The sequence below is a fragment of the Sprattus sprattus genome (assembly GCF_963457725.1).
Source record: "Sprattus sprattus genome assembly, chromosome: 19".
NCBI classification, from domain to species: domain Eukaryota; kingdom Metazoa; phylum Chordata; class Actinopteri; order Clupeiformes; family Clupeidae; genus Sprattus; species Sprattus sprattus.
The window spans coordinates 23,819,856-23,837,355 of NC_137917.1; the positions used below are offsets into that span (position 1 = coordinate 23,819,856).

The 17,500-nt window shown below is 43.8% G+C and overlaps 1 protein-coding gene across 1 annotated transcript in view; it reads left to right on the plus strand.

The window, feature by feature from the left end:
- Positions 1 to 13,573, plus strand: part of lmna (lamin A) — a 23,486-nt gene extending 9,913 nt beyond the window's left edge. Inside the window, exons 3-13 of the mRNA XM_080858226.1 lie at positions 6,578 to 6,734; positions 7,455 to 7,580; positions 7,932 to 8,102; positions 8,716 to 8,841; positions 9,391 to 9,611; positions 10,077 to 10,371; positions 10,926 to 11,033; positions 11,157 to 11,276; positions 11,571 to 11,630; positions 12,670 to 12,873; positions 13,181 to 13,573. Of these exons, the coding sequence (XP_080714352.1) occupies positions 6,578 to 6,734; positions 7,455 to 7,580; positions 7,932 to 8,102; positions 8,716 to 8,841; positions 9,391 to 9,611; positions 10,077 to 10,371; positions 10,926 to 11,033; positions 11,157 to 11,276; positions 11,571 to 11,630; positions 12,670 to 12,873; positions 13,181 to 13,216 (1,624 nt within the window). The 3' untranslated portion in view covers positions 13,217 to 13,573. The remainder of the gene's footprint in view (positions 1 to 6,577; positions 6,735 to 7,454; positions 7,581 to 7,931; positions 8,103 to 8,715; positions 8,842 to 9,390; positions 9,612 to 10,076; positions 10,372 to 10,925; positions 11,034 to 11,156; positions 11,277 to 11,570; positions 11,631 to 12,669; positions 12,874 to 13,180) is intronic.
- Positions 13,574 to 17,500: the final 3,927 nt, after the last annotated feature.

Sequence of the window (17,500 nt, forward strand, 5' to 3'; positions counted from 1 at the left end):
GAGAAACAGACGTGAGATACAGCCACACCCAACATCCAGTACAAAGTTATCCTCAAGCAGCTCTCGTGTTAGCTTAGCCTTGTGGTTCCAGCCACGTGTTTGGATAGTGCGTATACAAGATTTGGCTATCAGTTTTATTCAGGTCGTTCGTATGACTTTGTCATACGTGCATGGAAAGCACAGCTTCTCAGGCCAGTGAATCATACAAAACTGAACGTAAGCCCAAATAAGGCGTGCTACTACTGACATCACTCATTTGAAATGTTAATATGTCGTACCAAATAGTTTTTGCTAGATCCACTGCCAAGGGCTCTGGGTCTAAAGGTGTTGTGGCTGCCAATCGACTCTTGAGTCTTATGTCACTGGTGCTCCTGAGCTGCACCAATGACGGGCTCACGTCACACCCACTGGAGAGTAGCATGCAGGTCTGTGTTTGATCTCTCCTTGGAGCTGTGCCTGTGTGTGGCAGTAGCAATGGTTTGTTTACAGAGATGAAACATCGCAGCTAAATAATCATTCACGTCTCTCGCTACCTGCACAGGATTCGAGTGGAATGTGTCTGAGCTAGTTAGTGCTTGTGTGTGTGTGTGTGTGTGTGTGTGTGTGTGTGTGTGTGTGTGTGTGTGTGTGTGTGTGTGTGTGTGTGTGTGTGTGTGAGAGAGAGAGTGCGCATGAGCGTCGGGGTGTGTATTGGTGTGTTTGAGTGGTCCTTTTCATGCAAATGTCAGGAAGGACTTTTAAAAACATATTGAAACACATCATATGCATCTGCAGTATTCCAACAATGGAAGTTTGTCCAGCACACATCTGCATAGTACCGTTTGCAGAGGTTTCATTGAAGACGTTTCCTTTGGCAAAGCATCCAAGATGTGATATTAATCATTTAGGATCAGTGGCACAGAGTTTTCCCTCTGAGAGAGTCAGAACAGACCTTTTTGATTCATAGTGGACTGTTGAAGGATCTATAGTAAGTCCCAAGTTTGGAAAAGGTATACGTTTTGGGAAGCTCTGAGTCATACAAGGGCTATATGCGGCTATTTCCACTCCCAGACCATCAGGCGATCTACTACCATTCTCCCCCATTTCACCTACCAACACAAATGTACTCTTTCAACACACGGACACCCACACACACATTTCCACTTAAATTCAGCGGAAACACCCTTTGGTATGCAAGCGTGACTCACACGTACATTTAGAGGGAAGTCTATCACCATCCTGGGGATGGAGGTACCCCTGGCCAATGGGGATGGAGGTACCCCTGGCCAATGGGGATGGAGGTACCCCTGGCCAATGGGGATGGAGATACCCCTGGCCAATTCTCTGGAAAAGAGGAGTTTGTTTGGACGGTGACTCACAGAAGGGTCCACGCCCTTATACACTCACACATGCAGGCTGGCCTGCCACAGGAGTAACCGTGTGTGTGTGTGTGTGTGTGTGTGTGTGTGTGTGTGTGTGTGTGTGTTTGTTCTTCTTTCGCTTTCTTCACTGCCTGTCCTGCATGTGTGGCTGGTGTGATTTCGCAAGGGTGTGTGGGAGGTGACAGTCATAGCCTCAGCTAGTGTGTACCTGTCTTGCACCTGGTGCTTAAGGTATAGTACCTTTTATGAAGTAGGTTTGTGGTCTGACCTTTCATCATAGGAGATAATGTGTGTCTTGGAATGGTCCCAATGAATGTAAAGTATTTTTCTTTTTAACAGCTTTAGGCCGTTTTCACACCTCCCCCATATGCATGCATGCATGCAACACACAGTCTTTCCCTCCGGCCTGTAGTCTCAGACAGTGTAGGTTCAGTCGACGCCTCAATTAAGATGGTTGTGACGAGCAGACTTCATACACGTCTAAGTCTATGCCTTGGCTCACTGCAAGAACGATTCCACCATTTTTAAGCAGACTTCAGACACACATCTAAGTCTATATGTTGGCTCGCTGCAAGAACGATTCCACCATTTTACAGCAGACTTCAGACACAACTAGAATAAAAGTAGAAATATGTCGCGTAAGACACATGTCTTGACGAGACATCAAGGTAGTAAGACGGCCATCTTACTTTTAAGAGTTTTTCGAACAAAGCCTTTGTCTGTGTCCCCGCCCTTGGCTTCAATCATAGTAATTGATCTGACCCAACATGGCAACAACATCTGACAAGTACAGTTTGTAATGATATTAGTGTCACATGGAGTAAATGGAACAGAATGATGTGGATGATGAAGGACCATTTCCCCCTATAACTGCTCTAGTCTTGCCAGCAGTGTTGTGGGTCTTCTATCCCTATCTTAATGACTATCAAAAGCTAAATTGAAGTCAGCTTGTATTTGAGATGTTCAGCTTTAAAGTATAGGATGCTGTTCTCTCGTGGCCTGGTGTGTGAGTCATCATATTATATGATTAAATCAAAGTAGTCACTCTGCCATGGTCTGGTTCTCGTAAGCGCTGGCTCCAGCATACAGACCTTGCATGGATAATAAGCAGTCTTTGGGCTAAATACATGTATCTGCCTCGGACATTTCAGATTTTCCATCCGTAGTCGAACCCTTTGGATGGAAAGGTTGCTTTTTTTTTGCTTCCAAATCCCTGACTTGAGAGGGAATAATAATAAGAAAAGAAAACAGAAGTTGCAGCGGGGAAAAGTCCCTCGGCATTCCAGTCTACGTCGACTCTCCTCAGAAACGTGTTGGAAGTGCGACACCAGCGTTTCCACTAGAACTACAGTCTGGGCCGTGTCGCCATGGCAACGCTACAGCAAACACAGACTCCGGGCCGTTGCTTGTCTTTTGTCCTTTTTTTTTTTTTTTACTGTGGCTTCCATATTCGTCACAGAGGTGGACAAAGATAGCTATGAGTCATTGTAATGAATTCCTCGGTTTTTTTATTCCTTCCTTCTCGTTCTCCCTTCAGCTTTCTTTGTGCCATGAAGTACTTCCACATCTCTCTCTCTCTCTCTCTCTCTCTCCTTCTCTCTCTCTCTCTTTCCTTCTCTCTCTCTCTCTCTCTCTCTCTCTCTCTCTCCTTCTCTCTGTCTCTTTCTTTCTCAAGCAGCCCCCTCTCCTCCCTTTCTTTCCTCACTTTCCGTTATTGATTCTCCTTAGAGGGCCTGTGTTTGTTTACGACAAATATCAAGTCTATCTCACTGCAGAAGAGTTATTCACTTGTAATGGTGTGGACGTACCTATGCCTGTGTGTGTGTGTGTGTGTAGGAACAAGACTGTTGTGATTATTTAGTTTTGCCCTCCCTGCATCTGGTTGCTATGTGTCAGTACACACCCACACACACACACACACACACACACTCGCACAAGTGTGTCTCCTTTCATCTCATTTCCCCTAAATAAACCTCCTGAGTGACTCATGTGTCATCCCTTACTATAATTAGTACCACTGACCTCCAACCTCCTTAATATCACTCTCCCTCCTGCCTCCGGCAGTGCAGCGGGTTCAGCTAGGCCTAGACCAGTGAATAGGTACTTTCCACCGCTTCTCCACTGGACTGGTCACCCAGTAGTATAAACATCTCCCACTCTTAGCACATCCTCACTGATAAACACATGTTCCATTTACATTTTTGCCCTGCTTGCGAATCAAAACGCATCGGGTCATAATGTAAACTGTGACTGAGATCTCAATATCACGGCTGTGTGAAGTGTTAATGCACTGGACACCCGCCCACCCACCAACAGAGTGGACAGAAATACTCACGTTTTCCACAGGGACAGATGTTGCATTAGGATGTGTGCTTCTTACAGCATGTGGGAACATATCCTTCCATTGTCCAACTTCAGTGACTGTGGTTTCCTGGTGATGGATTCTGGCATTGCTGAGAAAAAAAAAAAAATCTTTCTTAACACTCTCTCCAAGAAGGGCCCCTTAAACAGTAAATATTCCAGTTTGGTGTGGTGGTGGAAAAAAAAAAAAGGTGTGCACACTAATCATTCCCCGGTCACACGCAGACTCACACAACCCGTATTACACACTCACACACACACTCCATATGACGCTCACACACACACACCCTGTACGACACCTACACACACACACACGCACACACACACACACACACGCAGGCATAAAGAGGTGTTCTCTTCCAGGCCTGTGAGTGTGGCTGAGGTGATGCAGAGGCATGCCCACCCACAGCGCTCCTCTTGGCTAGAAAACATTACTGCCTTCAGATGCATACTCTTCCGTACCTCTTGGCTAGAGCACATTACTGCCTTCGGATGCATACTCTACTGCTCCTCTGGCTAGAGCACTTTACTGCCTTCAGCGCTCCTCTTGGCTAGAGTACATCACTGCCTTCGGATGCATACCTTTCTGCTCCTCTGGCTAGAGCGCATTACTGCCTGTGGATGCATACCTTTCTGGACCCTGTGGAACTCAACAGGAATTCTATGTTCTCTTGTTGTCCCCCCCCAATGTACGTAAATATGCCTTGCCTATGTTTGCAAGGTCAGTTTGTGAAGCAGTGTGCTTATTCACACTAATTGTTCAGGTATGGCTGGTTATGCTCACAAGCTTACCAGAATTCCCAGCGAACTTTGTCAATTTATTTGAATAGTGTCAACTCGGTGGCCTAGCCCTGATCTCAGAAGAATGTGGTGAGACACTGGAGTGTTTGTCACTGCTGGGTGGGAGTATCGCACCAGGAAGTGATGACTGGATGCCAGAGCTCAAGGAGCCCCCCTCCCTGAAATGAAAGAGTCCTGCCTTCCCCTCTCTCCCTCCCCTGGGCCTTCGAACATTCCTCACATTGCTTGTAGTTAGTGACACAGACACTCATGTTGGTTCTTATCAGCAGAAGCCATTACCCCCCCCCCCCCCCCCCACACACACACACAGGTGGATTGCGCTTCAGTAAATGCAAACGCAAGGGTGTGACCCTATAATTACTATGCTACATGCATGGCTTAGCATCGACTAACTGCCGAAATATGTTTCTACGACTGGCAACGCAGTCGTGAACCTTTTATAGTTTAACTAGTATAGTTATAAAAAAAAAAATGGCAGCCTAAACACCATAGATGGTCGTATTTGTACATAAAAGTAATTTGTTTGACTTTTTTTGTGTTTTTAGATTTTTTTAAAGTTACAGAGAAATAGACAATGCAATGAAAAACCCCGTTATTGTTACTGAAAAAAACACGTCTGAGGGGGAGTTGTCTGAGCCAGCTATCTAAGGTTAGCATGCTATTACCCACAAGGTAAACAGCATGGGTTGGACCAATCACAGCCCTGGGGTCTCCGTGGGCCTTTACGTCATTCCGACGGATAGTTACGCAATTTGGGACGTGCGCGCCAGGCCACCGGGATGCTCGGAGAGGGTTTTAGACGACGGAGAGGCCTCTGCTTGTCTGCGTAACCGGACAACCATTAATTGGGCTTAAGGTTTCCCATTAGCGAAAAAAAGAGACTGCTGTGTTTAGCAGTAGTGTTGAGTGGAAGAGAGGGGTGGGGACAGTGTGTGCCTGCAGGGTTGAAGGGCAGTCCTAGGTAGTAAATCACTTTCCCCAGCAGGGGTTGAATGGTTCACTGGTTCAATGGGACACTGCCCTTTTCTGTCTTTTGAAATCTGAGAGGAAGGGTGAAGGGAAGACCTCCAGGCTAGCCAGGCTCTTTCAGCACCACCTAACTGGGTGGTTTACTGTGGAGGGAGATTTATTGTTTTGTAAAAGAGGTCTTTGTGCTATCTCCTTTAAGTTACATTAAATGTGTATATCACCTATCAATGTGGATGTATTGAATGTGTGTGTGTGTTTTGTTCTACATGTAATTGGGTTATATTGGAGGAGACTGGTCTTGTCTAAAGAGCGGCGCAGGCAGAAGCAGTGGTCTGGAAGCCATCTTCTTAGCCAGATGAGCTTCATTAGTGTCAGAGAGCCCTGCACTGTGAGGGCCGCATTTAATAACCTGGAGTTCTGTTTCCTGTCTGCCACTTAAACCTAATACTGGGACATTAAAAATGGAAAGCTCCCGATTAAAAATACAAATAAATAAATAAGAAAACAGTTTTTAGTGCCTTGTTTACACACCGTAGTTTATGTGGAAGGTTGAATTTTCTGGAATGCTCCCCCCAAGAACATTTGCCCCAAAGAAATCAAACACACATGTTGTTTTGTTGTGCTGGTAGACTCCCTTTAGGGACGTACTATGTGTCTGATGAACTCTCACACAAATGTTGCAACTGGGAGAGAGATGCACCCAATGTAGTGTCTCCCCCTTCGAACAGGCTTCCAAAGAACAATCTTTCTAAAGTGGCAAATATTACACTGGTTCTCTGCACTACATCACTGTTATCTGGTGGAGGATGTAAATGTCTTCAGAGATTTATGTAATGTAATGCTATAATTGCTTAGCAAGCTGAACACGCATGTAACATGAAAAAATAGCAGGGGTTCGTTCCCCAGCTGATACACTTGTAATTAGTTTGTTTTGTTTGTTTGTTTGTTTTCTGCATTCACTTGAAGCAAACAACCAAATATAATACAAGTTGGTCTTTGTATTCATCTTTGAAAAGTAGCCTTTGATTAATTCCCCCCAAATGGCCGCCATGTGAACCATGTTCCAATGTTCCTTCTCCCCTCAGGAATGGGAAGAAGGAGTCGGACCTGGAGGCTGCTCTGGCTCGCCTCAAAGACCTGGAGGCGCTGCTCAACTCCAAGGACGCCTCGCTGTCCACTGCACTGGGGGAGAAGCGCAATCTGGACGCGGAGGTTCGCGACCTGAAGGCCCAGCTGGCCAAGGTGAGGAACTCGGTGCATAAACTTCAAAATGGGGAAACAAATGAAAAAAATAGGCATTTATAAAGTATAAATACTAATATATAATATATAAAATAAAATTGCTGGGACAAGGGACTGATGGACTGATTGTCCTTTATGACCTCTAAGTGTCCTTTTCATAACTGTCCTCATGGAAAGTACTACATTGATGGTATGAGGTGCACTACCCTGAGAGGGCACTTTGGTGCTACTGTTTGCCATTCATTTTCCCAGGTTTCATGTAGTATTTCTTAGCCGCAGGGACAAAGAGCCAAAATGGATGGAATGATCTGTTGTGACCTCTGCTGTCTATTTGTTGAACTGCTAGCGGACTTTTACTTTTTCAGTAGAGTTAGGTGGATTTTATTTAAAAATGTATAACCTGCTGTGGCCCCCGCAGGAGACATGAAAGCTCATACTATCGCTGCCATATAATAAGACCTATGAATTCAGACGTTGTACTTTAAGAAATAATCATTCAATCTTATATAGCACTTCTCCAAATACCCGAAGTCGCTTTAGAGTCCACAGTCCAGTAGTCATTCATACAGTCATACCGGTGGTGGTAAGCTACATCAGCAGACACCGCTGCCCTGGGGCAGACTGACAAACTGACTGAAGCCCTTAAGTTCCTTAAATGTTCTACACACAATAATGTGTGTGACCTCTGAAGCCTCTGACGTCCTGTTGCTCCTCCAACAGTTGGAGAGTAGCCTGATGGACGCCAAGAAGCAGCTGCAGGATGAGATGCTGCGCCGTGTGGACGCGGAGAACCGCCTTCAGACCGTGAAGGAGGAGCTGGACTTCCAGAAGAACATCTACTCTGAGGTCAGTCTTCTTCTCCACGTGGAGAGAAGAGCCACAAGCTGACGGCTCACCAATGCATCCTGAGTCTACTCGCTTGTGCAATAAAAACTGACTGAAAGTCAGCCTTGTTTGTTTGTGGTTGTTTTGTTTGTTTGTAATGTTAAAATATGTTAAGAATATGATGAAGAAATCGTCATTAAGAAAGTACAGAAATAAGTCAAATAATTATGTATTTTAAAGCTGTTTGTAGTTAACTAAAGTTTTAAGCCACCATATGCTATGGACAAAAATCTTGGACTGTTGTTTCACCCCTTTATATCTGTGGGACAAAAAAATCCTTAAACTTCTCTCCTTCTCTTTCCTGCCTCACAGGAGCTGCGTGAGTCCAAGCGTCGCTACGAGTCGCGCATGGTGGAGATTGACAGCGGCAGAGAGCAGGAGTTCCAGAGCAAGCTGGCCGACGCCCTCTCCGAGCTGCGGAGCCAGCACGAGGAGCAGGTCCGTATCTACAAGGAGGAGATCGAGAAGACCTACAACTCCAAGGTGAGCGATGTGCATTGGTCACAGGATAATGCACGCATAGTCTCTGGCGTTGAGAGGTTCTGTTGTATTTATAATTTTTACTGCAGTTTTTTTTTTACTGTTTGTGGCAGGTTTTCCCAGATTGTGATTCATTTTAACAAGAATGAACAAGGTTGATTCCCTTGCACTGTTATCTACTTGTGCCCTGAAGTTGTAGTGATTATACTATATTATTGCATTTGAGCTGAGCTTTCCTGACCTACCTGAGTCTGTAGTGAGACTGTGTGTGTGTGTGTGTGTGTGTGTGTGTGTGTGTGTGTGTGTGTGTGTGTGTGCACGCACGTGTCTGTGTGCATGGAGGCATATTTGACTGTGTTTTTTTTTTTTAGTTTGTTTTTTTAGAGGGGGGTCTTTTTAGTTATTGATATTTCCCACCCTCACACATCACAGAAGTCAAATGAGCCCAAATGGTGTCAGTCTTCTACAGCATCCAAACAATCTGGCACCAATCAGACCACACCCAAGGCCACTCTGCTTGGGAAAGCCTGTATTTATTTATTCTCTTAACTAGATTCCACACCAACAATGAAAAATGTGCTAAAACTGCATTTTATTTGTGTGTCTCCCCCTGTAGCTGCAGAACGCTCGTCAGTCCTCCGACAGGAACAGCCTGCTGGTTGGGGCTAGCAATGAGGAGCTGCAGCAGACGCGCATACGCATGGAGAGCATGTCCAGCCAGCTCAGCCAGCTGCAGAAGCAGGTGCGCATCACCTCCCTCTTCCTCTCTACCTCTTCCTCTCTTCCCACATCGCCTCTGCACCTTCCTCTTCCTCTCTACCTATTCCTCTCTTCTCCATCGCCTCTGCACCTTCCTCTTCCTCTCTTCCTCTTCCTCTCTACCTCTTCCTCTCTTCTCACATCGCCTCTTCCTCTCTCCCTCTTCCTCTCTTCTCACATCGCCTCTTCCTCTCTCCCTTTTCCTCTCTTCTCACAAGCTCTCTGACACTCACCTTCACTCTGTCCACATAGTGTCTGGACAGAGAGCCAGACTTACACCTTTTTGTTGAAGTTTAGACTTTCCTTGTTTTATCACCAATACATTTTATCTAGGGCTTAAATTCCTACGTGGTCAAGCGACTCCAGTGAAATAAATGTTACCTGTTTGGTTTCTTCTATAAATAACGTCTACAGTTAACATTTATAGTCTACAAATTATCTTAAATCTACATATAACCTTAAATTAATCATGATTTATGTTTCAATACCTGAAACACAGTTTGATGTGTAAATGCCGGTTCTCTATTGGCAGTTGGCCGCTAGCGAGGCCAAGGTGCGTGACCTGGAGGAGGCCATGTCTCGCGAGCGGGACATGATGCGCCGTCGCCTGGACGATAAGGAGCGGGAGATGGCGGATATGAGGCAGCGCATGCAGGACCAGCTGGATGAGTACCAGGAGCTGCTGGACATCAAGCTGGCCCTGGACATGGAGATCGCTGCCTACAGGAAACTGCTGGAGGGAGAGGAGGAGAGGTGAGGGACCGACTGACACTTCACAGGCGACATGCTCTATGGTGCACACAGGTGTGCCACACACAGCAATGCCACGCACAGGTATACCACACACAGCGATGCCACCCACAGCCGTGCCACGCACAGGTATACCACACACAGCGATGCCACCCACAGCCGTGCCACACACAGCAATGCCACACACAGTTGTGCCACACACAGCCATGCAACACAGCGACGCCAGTGTTGTCACACACGTGAAGTGCTGATTACTGCTGCAAATGGGTTGTTTTTGTTGTAGTTGGACCAGACACACAGTAAATTACAGATGATGTGTTAGGTGGTGCATCAATGCAGTGAATAGATTAATGTAACTGTTCTGCTACACAGATAAACATCTTTTTTCAATTAGAACATATTAACATATTGGCTCTGTTTCAATTAGTCTCACTTTGCCACCTCTCCCCCTCGCACCCCGCTCCCCAGGCTGCGTCTGTCACCCAGCCCCCCACCCACGCGTGTGACCGTCACACGCACCTCCGGCTCGGGGACTCACGCGGTCACCCGCCTCGTCCAGAGCAGCAGCAGCAGCAGCCGCAACTCCTCGGGCACTGCCAAGAAGCGAAAGATCCACGACACGGACAGCGAGGCGTCCAGCATGATGGGCGGCACCGTCACCCGCACTCGCATCGCCCAGCAGGCCTCCGCCAGCGGCCGTGTCACCGTGGACGAGGTGGACCTGGAGGGCAAGTTTGTGCGCCTCAGCAACAAGGCTGACCAGGTGATTCGATTCAATTCAATTCAATTGTATATAGCGCCATTATAATACAATTGCCTCTAGGTGCTTAGAGGTGAGACCCTCTGCTGCTCTCTGGCCGAAAACCAAGATGGCTGATGTTTTGTCACATTTACTGACTGTTGCTTTGTACATAACAGTACACACAATAGAACACTCTTTATGTAATCTCAGTCACGCTGGTGGTTCTGAGCTGATGGCCTTTTAGTTTTTTAATAAGCAATTTGGTCTGTCACCTTTTTTTTTCTGGCAGATTAATGTTTCTGAAAATATGAAATATGATCTATCCTACGTATGGTAATGGGAATAACTTTATGTGCCTAATACTTTTGTACTGTACATTCCAAAGAAAATGCGGAACATGGTGTAGCTAAGAACTTGGTTTTAGTACTATAGATTCTATACTATAGATTACTCAATCTGTTAAACTTTATTATAACTTAATTATAGTCTCTAAATGATGTTATTTCACCCCACCCCATTTCTCTGTTAAGTTGTGTCAAATCTGATGTTTTGTGTGTGTGTGTGTTGATCTACAGGACCAGGTACTTGGCCACTGGCAGGTGAAGAGACAGATTGGCTCTGCCACCCCCATCGTCTACAAGTTCCCTCCCAAGTTCACCCTCAAAGCCGGGGAGTCTGTCACAGTAAGTCTGTTTCACTGTTTCGCAGCATTTCAACACCAGTTATCACCAGTAACTAGAGACCCTGGTGGTCCCATAACAATGTCATTGCTCACCGTCCTCTCCTCCTCCTCTGTGGGTGAACAGATCTGGGCATCTAACGGAGGGGGCTCCCATAACCCCCCCACTGACCTGGTGTGGAAGACCCAGAACTCCTGGGGCAGCGGAGACCTGTTCCAGACCACCCTCATCAGTGCCAGCGGAGAGGTGAGTCGCTTTGACCTTTGACCTTTGACACTCCCACGGCCTTGGCCATGAGAAGTTTACCTTGAAGGTGAACATGACTGTATTTTTATTTTACCTGATTTAAGATCACTAAGCAAAAATCTGAGTTAATTCGCGTCACACATTTAAATTACTAGGTTACTTTTCTTGATTCATGCTATTTAACCGACTGTGCAGTCAGTGACCTGTGTTTCCTATTTTTTATTATTAACTACGGACTCTTTTTCTGTTTCTTCATCTCTTTCTCCACGCCTCTCTCTCTGCCCCACTAAACAGGAAATGGCCATGAGGAAGGTCACACGAACTCTATTCCAGGATGAGGAGGAGGATGACATGGTAATTTCTTAGAGAGCTGTCTTTTTTTTTTTTTACTCCATTTCAGATCTCTTTTGAATGGTTTAACATTAAATCTCTTGAAGCAACGTGCAGACTAGACTCACAGTTTTTTCTTCAAATGAGTTCATTTCTGATTGGTGGCCTTCTCGATTCTCTGCTCCAATTTTCTTCCCCTTTTCAAATGAAGTAGACCTATTTACAATTTATTATGCTGAAAGAGTCTAGTGTAGGATTGCAAATCTAGCCAGATTTGGATTACAGTGGTACAAAATATTAAGAATATTGTCCCCAAAAGGATTGTAAATTAAAACAGCACTAGAGAATTTATAGCCTTTATATTCCTATAAATTACACAGCCGAGTGAGAAGTCATGCATCAGTTCCAATGGCTTAGGTTTGGTCTCAGCATTGGTAGATACAAAAAAAAACTCAGTTGATATTACATTGAACAGGCAAACTTTATTAAAATATATTAACATTTTGTGTACTAACTTGTGGAACTTCGAACTGATTTAAACATAATAAGAATAATTAAACCTTAGTTTGAATACAAAACAGTATTCTGCACCGAAAATAAATAATAATAAATAATTAGATAGTGAATAAAAAACATTCTCCACAAGTGTTAGCGTCACTTCTTTTTGTTGTCCGTTTTTGGATATCCCAAACATGAGTAAGACCTCACCTGAAGCCCTGATGGTCCAGCTGCTGCTTCCTCAACCTGCACTAGTCTGCAATGGATTTCTGAGTTTCCTGAATGCATTTCAAAATAATGCCTTAATGAACAAAATGATCTAATGAGAAGTGACAGCATCTTGTCTCGCAGGCTCGAGGGCGCAATGGAATGCAATTTTTTTTAACAGGCAATTAAAATGACCAAATTACTGGTGGGGACAATTGTGTCTTTCCCAAACTTTGGTTGTGACTAGTAGTCCCTATAGATCATATTCAAACCTACGCCTTGATCAGTTACCTTCAACGCAAGTGCGCAGCTCTGCACGACCACCTGGTGAAATCCTGTACTTTGGCTCCCCCTGCAGGCCGCAAGTAGCACTGGCGTGGACAGCGAGTACAACCTGCGCAGCCGCACGGTGGTGTGTGGCTCCTGCGGGCAGCCGTCGGACAGAACTGGTGGCAGCTGTGTGTCGGGCGGCTCCTCTCGCTCCTTCTGCAGCGGTGGCGGAGGGCTGCCTGAAGGGCTGGTCTCCCAGTCTTTCATTGTGGGCAACAACCAGCCACGACACGTAAGCATGTTAACTTCAGTTGGATCAAGTTTGGTGTCGGTTTAAACTGAAAAAGTCAAAACTATTTTCTTAATATGTAGTTTTTTTCATATGCAAGTTGACTTATCAGCCTACCTTTTTTAGTGGCATTTTATTCTCAATCGACATGTTCTATATTTGTACGACGCTGTTTGTGACTCTTTATAACACTCAGAAAAATAACCATAGACAATTCACCTCTGGTATTTTCATGAGCATCTGTTGTTGTCTTTCTCATTCCTTTGAGTTGACTTGACCTTCGACCTCCTTTGCCCTTGTCATCTTCCAGGGAGGCCCCCGGCCAGAGAACTGCTCCATCATGTAGACTCCGAGCCCCAGACCCTCAGGCCAGCCTGGGACAGCCATCCACAGCCAGACCCTCATAAGGGTTATTTTTCTATTCTTTTTTCATTTTTATATATATTTTAAGAATCAGTCTTATTTTGTACGATGTAACCAACAGGGTGGGGTAGTGGGTTAGATATGCATGTGGCAAAGGGCTTGTTACGGGGAAAACAAAAGGTTCATTGAGTTTATATTTTTTGTATAAGTGTTAGCTGGGTAGCATGGTAGCTGGGCATGCCTCTGTAAAGGCTTCATGTGGAAGAGGTAGTTGTTCGGGCACTTAGTCATGGCTGGGGTTTCCCGCCCGAGGCTGCATGATATGGCTCTCAGAGTTTTACACGCAATCTTCTTGTCTGTTTTCGGACCGGTCTTTACTGAGCTGGCACGCGACGTGCACAGCGTAAGATTTAGTAGTTCAGACGTGAAGACGAGGTTGGGCTGTTTTGGTTAAATTTACAAGTTGCCTCGGGAGCCAAAGATGTGTCAGGACATGTCTTTGCAGATGTTTCATGTAAAACATGTTCCACTTGGAATTTGGAATATCACAAGGAATTCATGATGAATACCAAACTGCCCTGACCATCTTGGGAGATGTTTATTTGTTCATCTTAAGGGGAACACGACAATGCTTAACAGGCCTATAAATTCTTAGGCCCCAATCTCTTCTTGATGACGTGTTTTTTTCCACTGATCCTGCACTGCCAAAGACACATGGTACTTTGTCAAAGCCTCTAATATTGTTTGCTGAAGAGAGGTAACAGAAATATACAGAAGATAAAGAAGTTTTCTTTGAGTTTTGAAGAGTGTCTTGAAATCAAGTTGTTTAGGTCAATGTATATGTCAAGTTTTCACTTTGTGCTATTTTCATACATTTCCAAATGAATATACATTGAAGATTTAGGTTGAGTAATGTTTGCTAAAGTGTATGTATAAAGAGAACTTGTGGAACATTTATACAGCAGCATTGACTGGAAATGGTATGTTCCCAGAGGTTTAAAAAAAAGAAACTGATTTATAGGGTTTGAGAATATTTTTCGATTGTTGAAAAAAATGAACACACGCAGACATGATTTATTTGGAGTATAGAGTTCTTTCAACAATCCAACTACTAAATATATATATTTTTGTTTCCTATTGAGAGTTACCTTAAAACATTGAGTTTTGAACAGATATATATACATATATATAGATGATAGCACAGGCTTGTTTAGTCTAATGATCAGGCAAGTTCAGTACCAAAGACTCTTCTGGGTAGCATTCTTTTCTGCATAACTTGAAAACTCGAGGAAAGCCAAGGAAATCGAGTATTTTTTTTGTTTCTATTGTTTACTTAAAAAAAAAAAAAAAAAAAACACTTGATTTTTTTTGTGTACAACCGATGCAGTCCAACCCACCATGCCGGGTCATGGACTTGCAGTGTCTTGCAGGATCTCTGTCTCGTGTTGGAGCCTGTGACTGGAACCGCAGTGCCTTGCAGGTTCTCTGTCCTGTGACTGGAACCGCAGTGCCTTGCAAGTTCTCTGTCCTGTGACTTACGGTGCTCCTTTCGCTCCTCGGCCCCTGCTGCTTGGTTTAAAGGAACATATTTGACTTTTTGATATTCTTGTGCATTTAGTTGTGCTTAGTGGGAGCTTTTGTTTGGGTGGGTGATGGAGGGTCTCGTTGACGGGGCATGTATTCATTTTTTTTTCTCTCGTATGACTAATTACATTCTTCTGTTTCTATGTTTGGCTGGCTGTTTGTACTGTAGTCATAGTAGTACTTAGTTTTGCACCCCACAGGAAAATTATGCTTTCTGTTTTTTTTTTTTTTTTTTTTTTTTTTAAATATAGATATTTAGATTTATTTTTTACAAGCGGCAGTGGTAACGAAGACAAGTTGATAGATGATTATGTTCTGATGAGCTGCACTTGATAATATGCAGATTGGCCCACACAGTCTCCTCTGCATTGATGGTGTGATTGCACAAATCAGCCTTTTTTTGCCTCCTGAATATATTCTGTATTTAAGCTCAAATGATTACAATGGGGCCTCCAATGACACCTTGTAATTTAAACCTCACAAATTAAATAACATTTTTGTAAATTGTTTGAAGGATAGACCAGCACACATCTTTAATAAATGTGTCAGAATAAGTGTCATATTTGTTAGGAAAAAACAGTTTGTCAGAGGGGAAAAAAAGGGTAGTTTCTGCTTGTCTGAAATGAAACATTTGTATTGCCTTTTTTTTTTCTCCATATTTCAGAAACATTAAGCCATGCCAAACTTTATTTTTTTTGTAAACCACTCTTCTGTTAAATAGGCATCATTGGGAAAATAAATAATGCATCAATACAACTTGTCACGCTTCCTTTTTCTGTCTTCTTTTTCTGAGTGACCTTATTATCAAATTTTTGTACATAACATTTTATTCCAGCGATAAAACAAGCAATTATGAAAAGAATGAAACTTTATTTTAATAATAAAATGATTGAATAAAATATAACTGTACAAGGCATTAAGCATGCTCTTATCTTCTGTCCTTGTTCCTCGAACAATGACGGTGCAACACAACATGCAAATATAGACACAGGACTGCATACAAAGCTCAACTTTATTATTTACATCATATACAAATAAAGTGACGGATCACATTAATCAGTGATGGACCTTCTAAGCATCTCAGCTGTGAACCAAGCCTTTGCCTTCACATTAGCCTTCTAGTGGATACAATTTACAAATCAAAGTCGTAATGGCAGTATTAGCTGTAGTACAGTATAATCCTTAATAAATTGAAGCTGAACCCTAGTGACACACACACAACAAGCTTCAAAAACATGTATACATGAAAAAGGTATCACCACTTGGAATATCAATTTGTTCCCTTGAACAAAAGAATGAATGAAACATCCACTAGGTGGCGGTGTTGTGCCACTATCTAACAACTCGGAGGTGGTTGACATCGTGCATTGCTCCACTGCTACTGAGTGGTTGTGGCCTGGAGTGGGTCTGGAGCGATGTGGGGTGGGTATGCGAGGTCAGTCATGTAGTCATGCAGGCGATGGTGAAGGAGGTCGGCGAACACGGGGCAGGTCGTAATGGCCCGGAAAAGAAGTTAAAGACTGAAGTCTTTTTGTGGGGCGAATTTGTAACTTTTGTTTAAAAAAAAAAAAAGATTTTGACGGCACATTACGTTTTGACAGGAAATAAACTGGTGGTTGTGATCAGTAATACCCTGAGCTAGATACGAATATAAATATTAGCTACATACAGTATGTTATATTCCAGTTATCTTATAAAATATTAGGAGAGGTAGAGTGGGGGGCAGTTGTGTCTCATATTACAGTAGCTAACAAATGAAAGAGGCTTGCTAGTTTTGCCAAAATATAAAACTCTTGGTTTGCTGCAAAGACTACAGTTTACAGAGTGTCCTTTCATCTCAGTCATATTAAACACAAAAGCATAGCCTAGAACATTGTATCAAATTACGAATATAGTTAGACGCCAAAGCACTGCCAACAAGCCTCCGTAGCTTTTTTTGGCCGCCATATAGTGTCAAGGTTTTTTTAAACTCGAATTATCACAGAGCATTCCTATCCCTGTTTTCTAAGATACCACGAAAAAAAATAATATCCTCTGGGCGCTTCGCCATGTTGAAACATCACTATGAGTCACACATGAGTAAGAGCCTACCAGGAGGAGATCAAGAAGACCTTCAACTCCAAGGTGAGCTTTGTGCACTGTTCACGGGATAATGTACAAATACCCTCTGGTGTTCTAGTGGAGCGTTGGATTTGGAAAGAAACTTGTGGCAGTTTCCTCAGAATAATACCTATGATTCATCTTAACAGTGCCAGAGGTGTAAGAAGTGCAGTCGATTCACTTGTACAGCTATCTACTTGAGCTGGATAGTTACTCCAGGTGGATTTACTCTGACTTGTGACGTTTGACCCGAGCCTTTACTGACACTTTCCTATATCCATATATCCGATAAGGAGACCTATCTGAGACTGACCTGTGCTGTGTGTGTGTGTGTGTGTGTGTGTGTGTGTGTGTGTGTTGTGTGTAAGCAGAGAGAGCCTGAATACTCCCTAGATACTCCTCGACTGTGCATCACCTCTCTAACAAAGAAGGCTTGTCATGAAAGTGATAACATCAGTTTGAGAGCAGATGTCCATGAATCATCAGGTGACTTTCTGGAGGACCACATATGGAGCCTGAGAAAAACATAGCCTACCTATGAACTCTACGCCATACACCTGCCACTCTTATGTGTCTTAAGGTG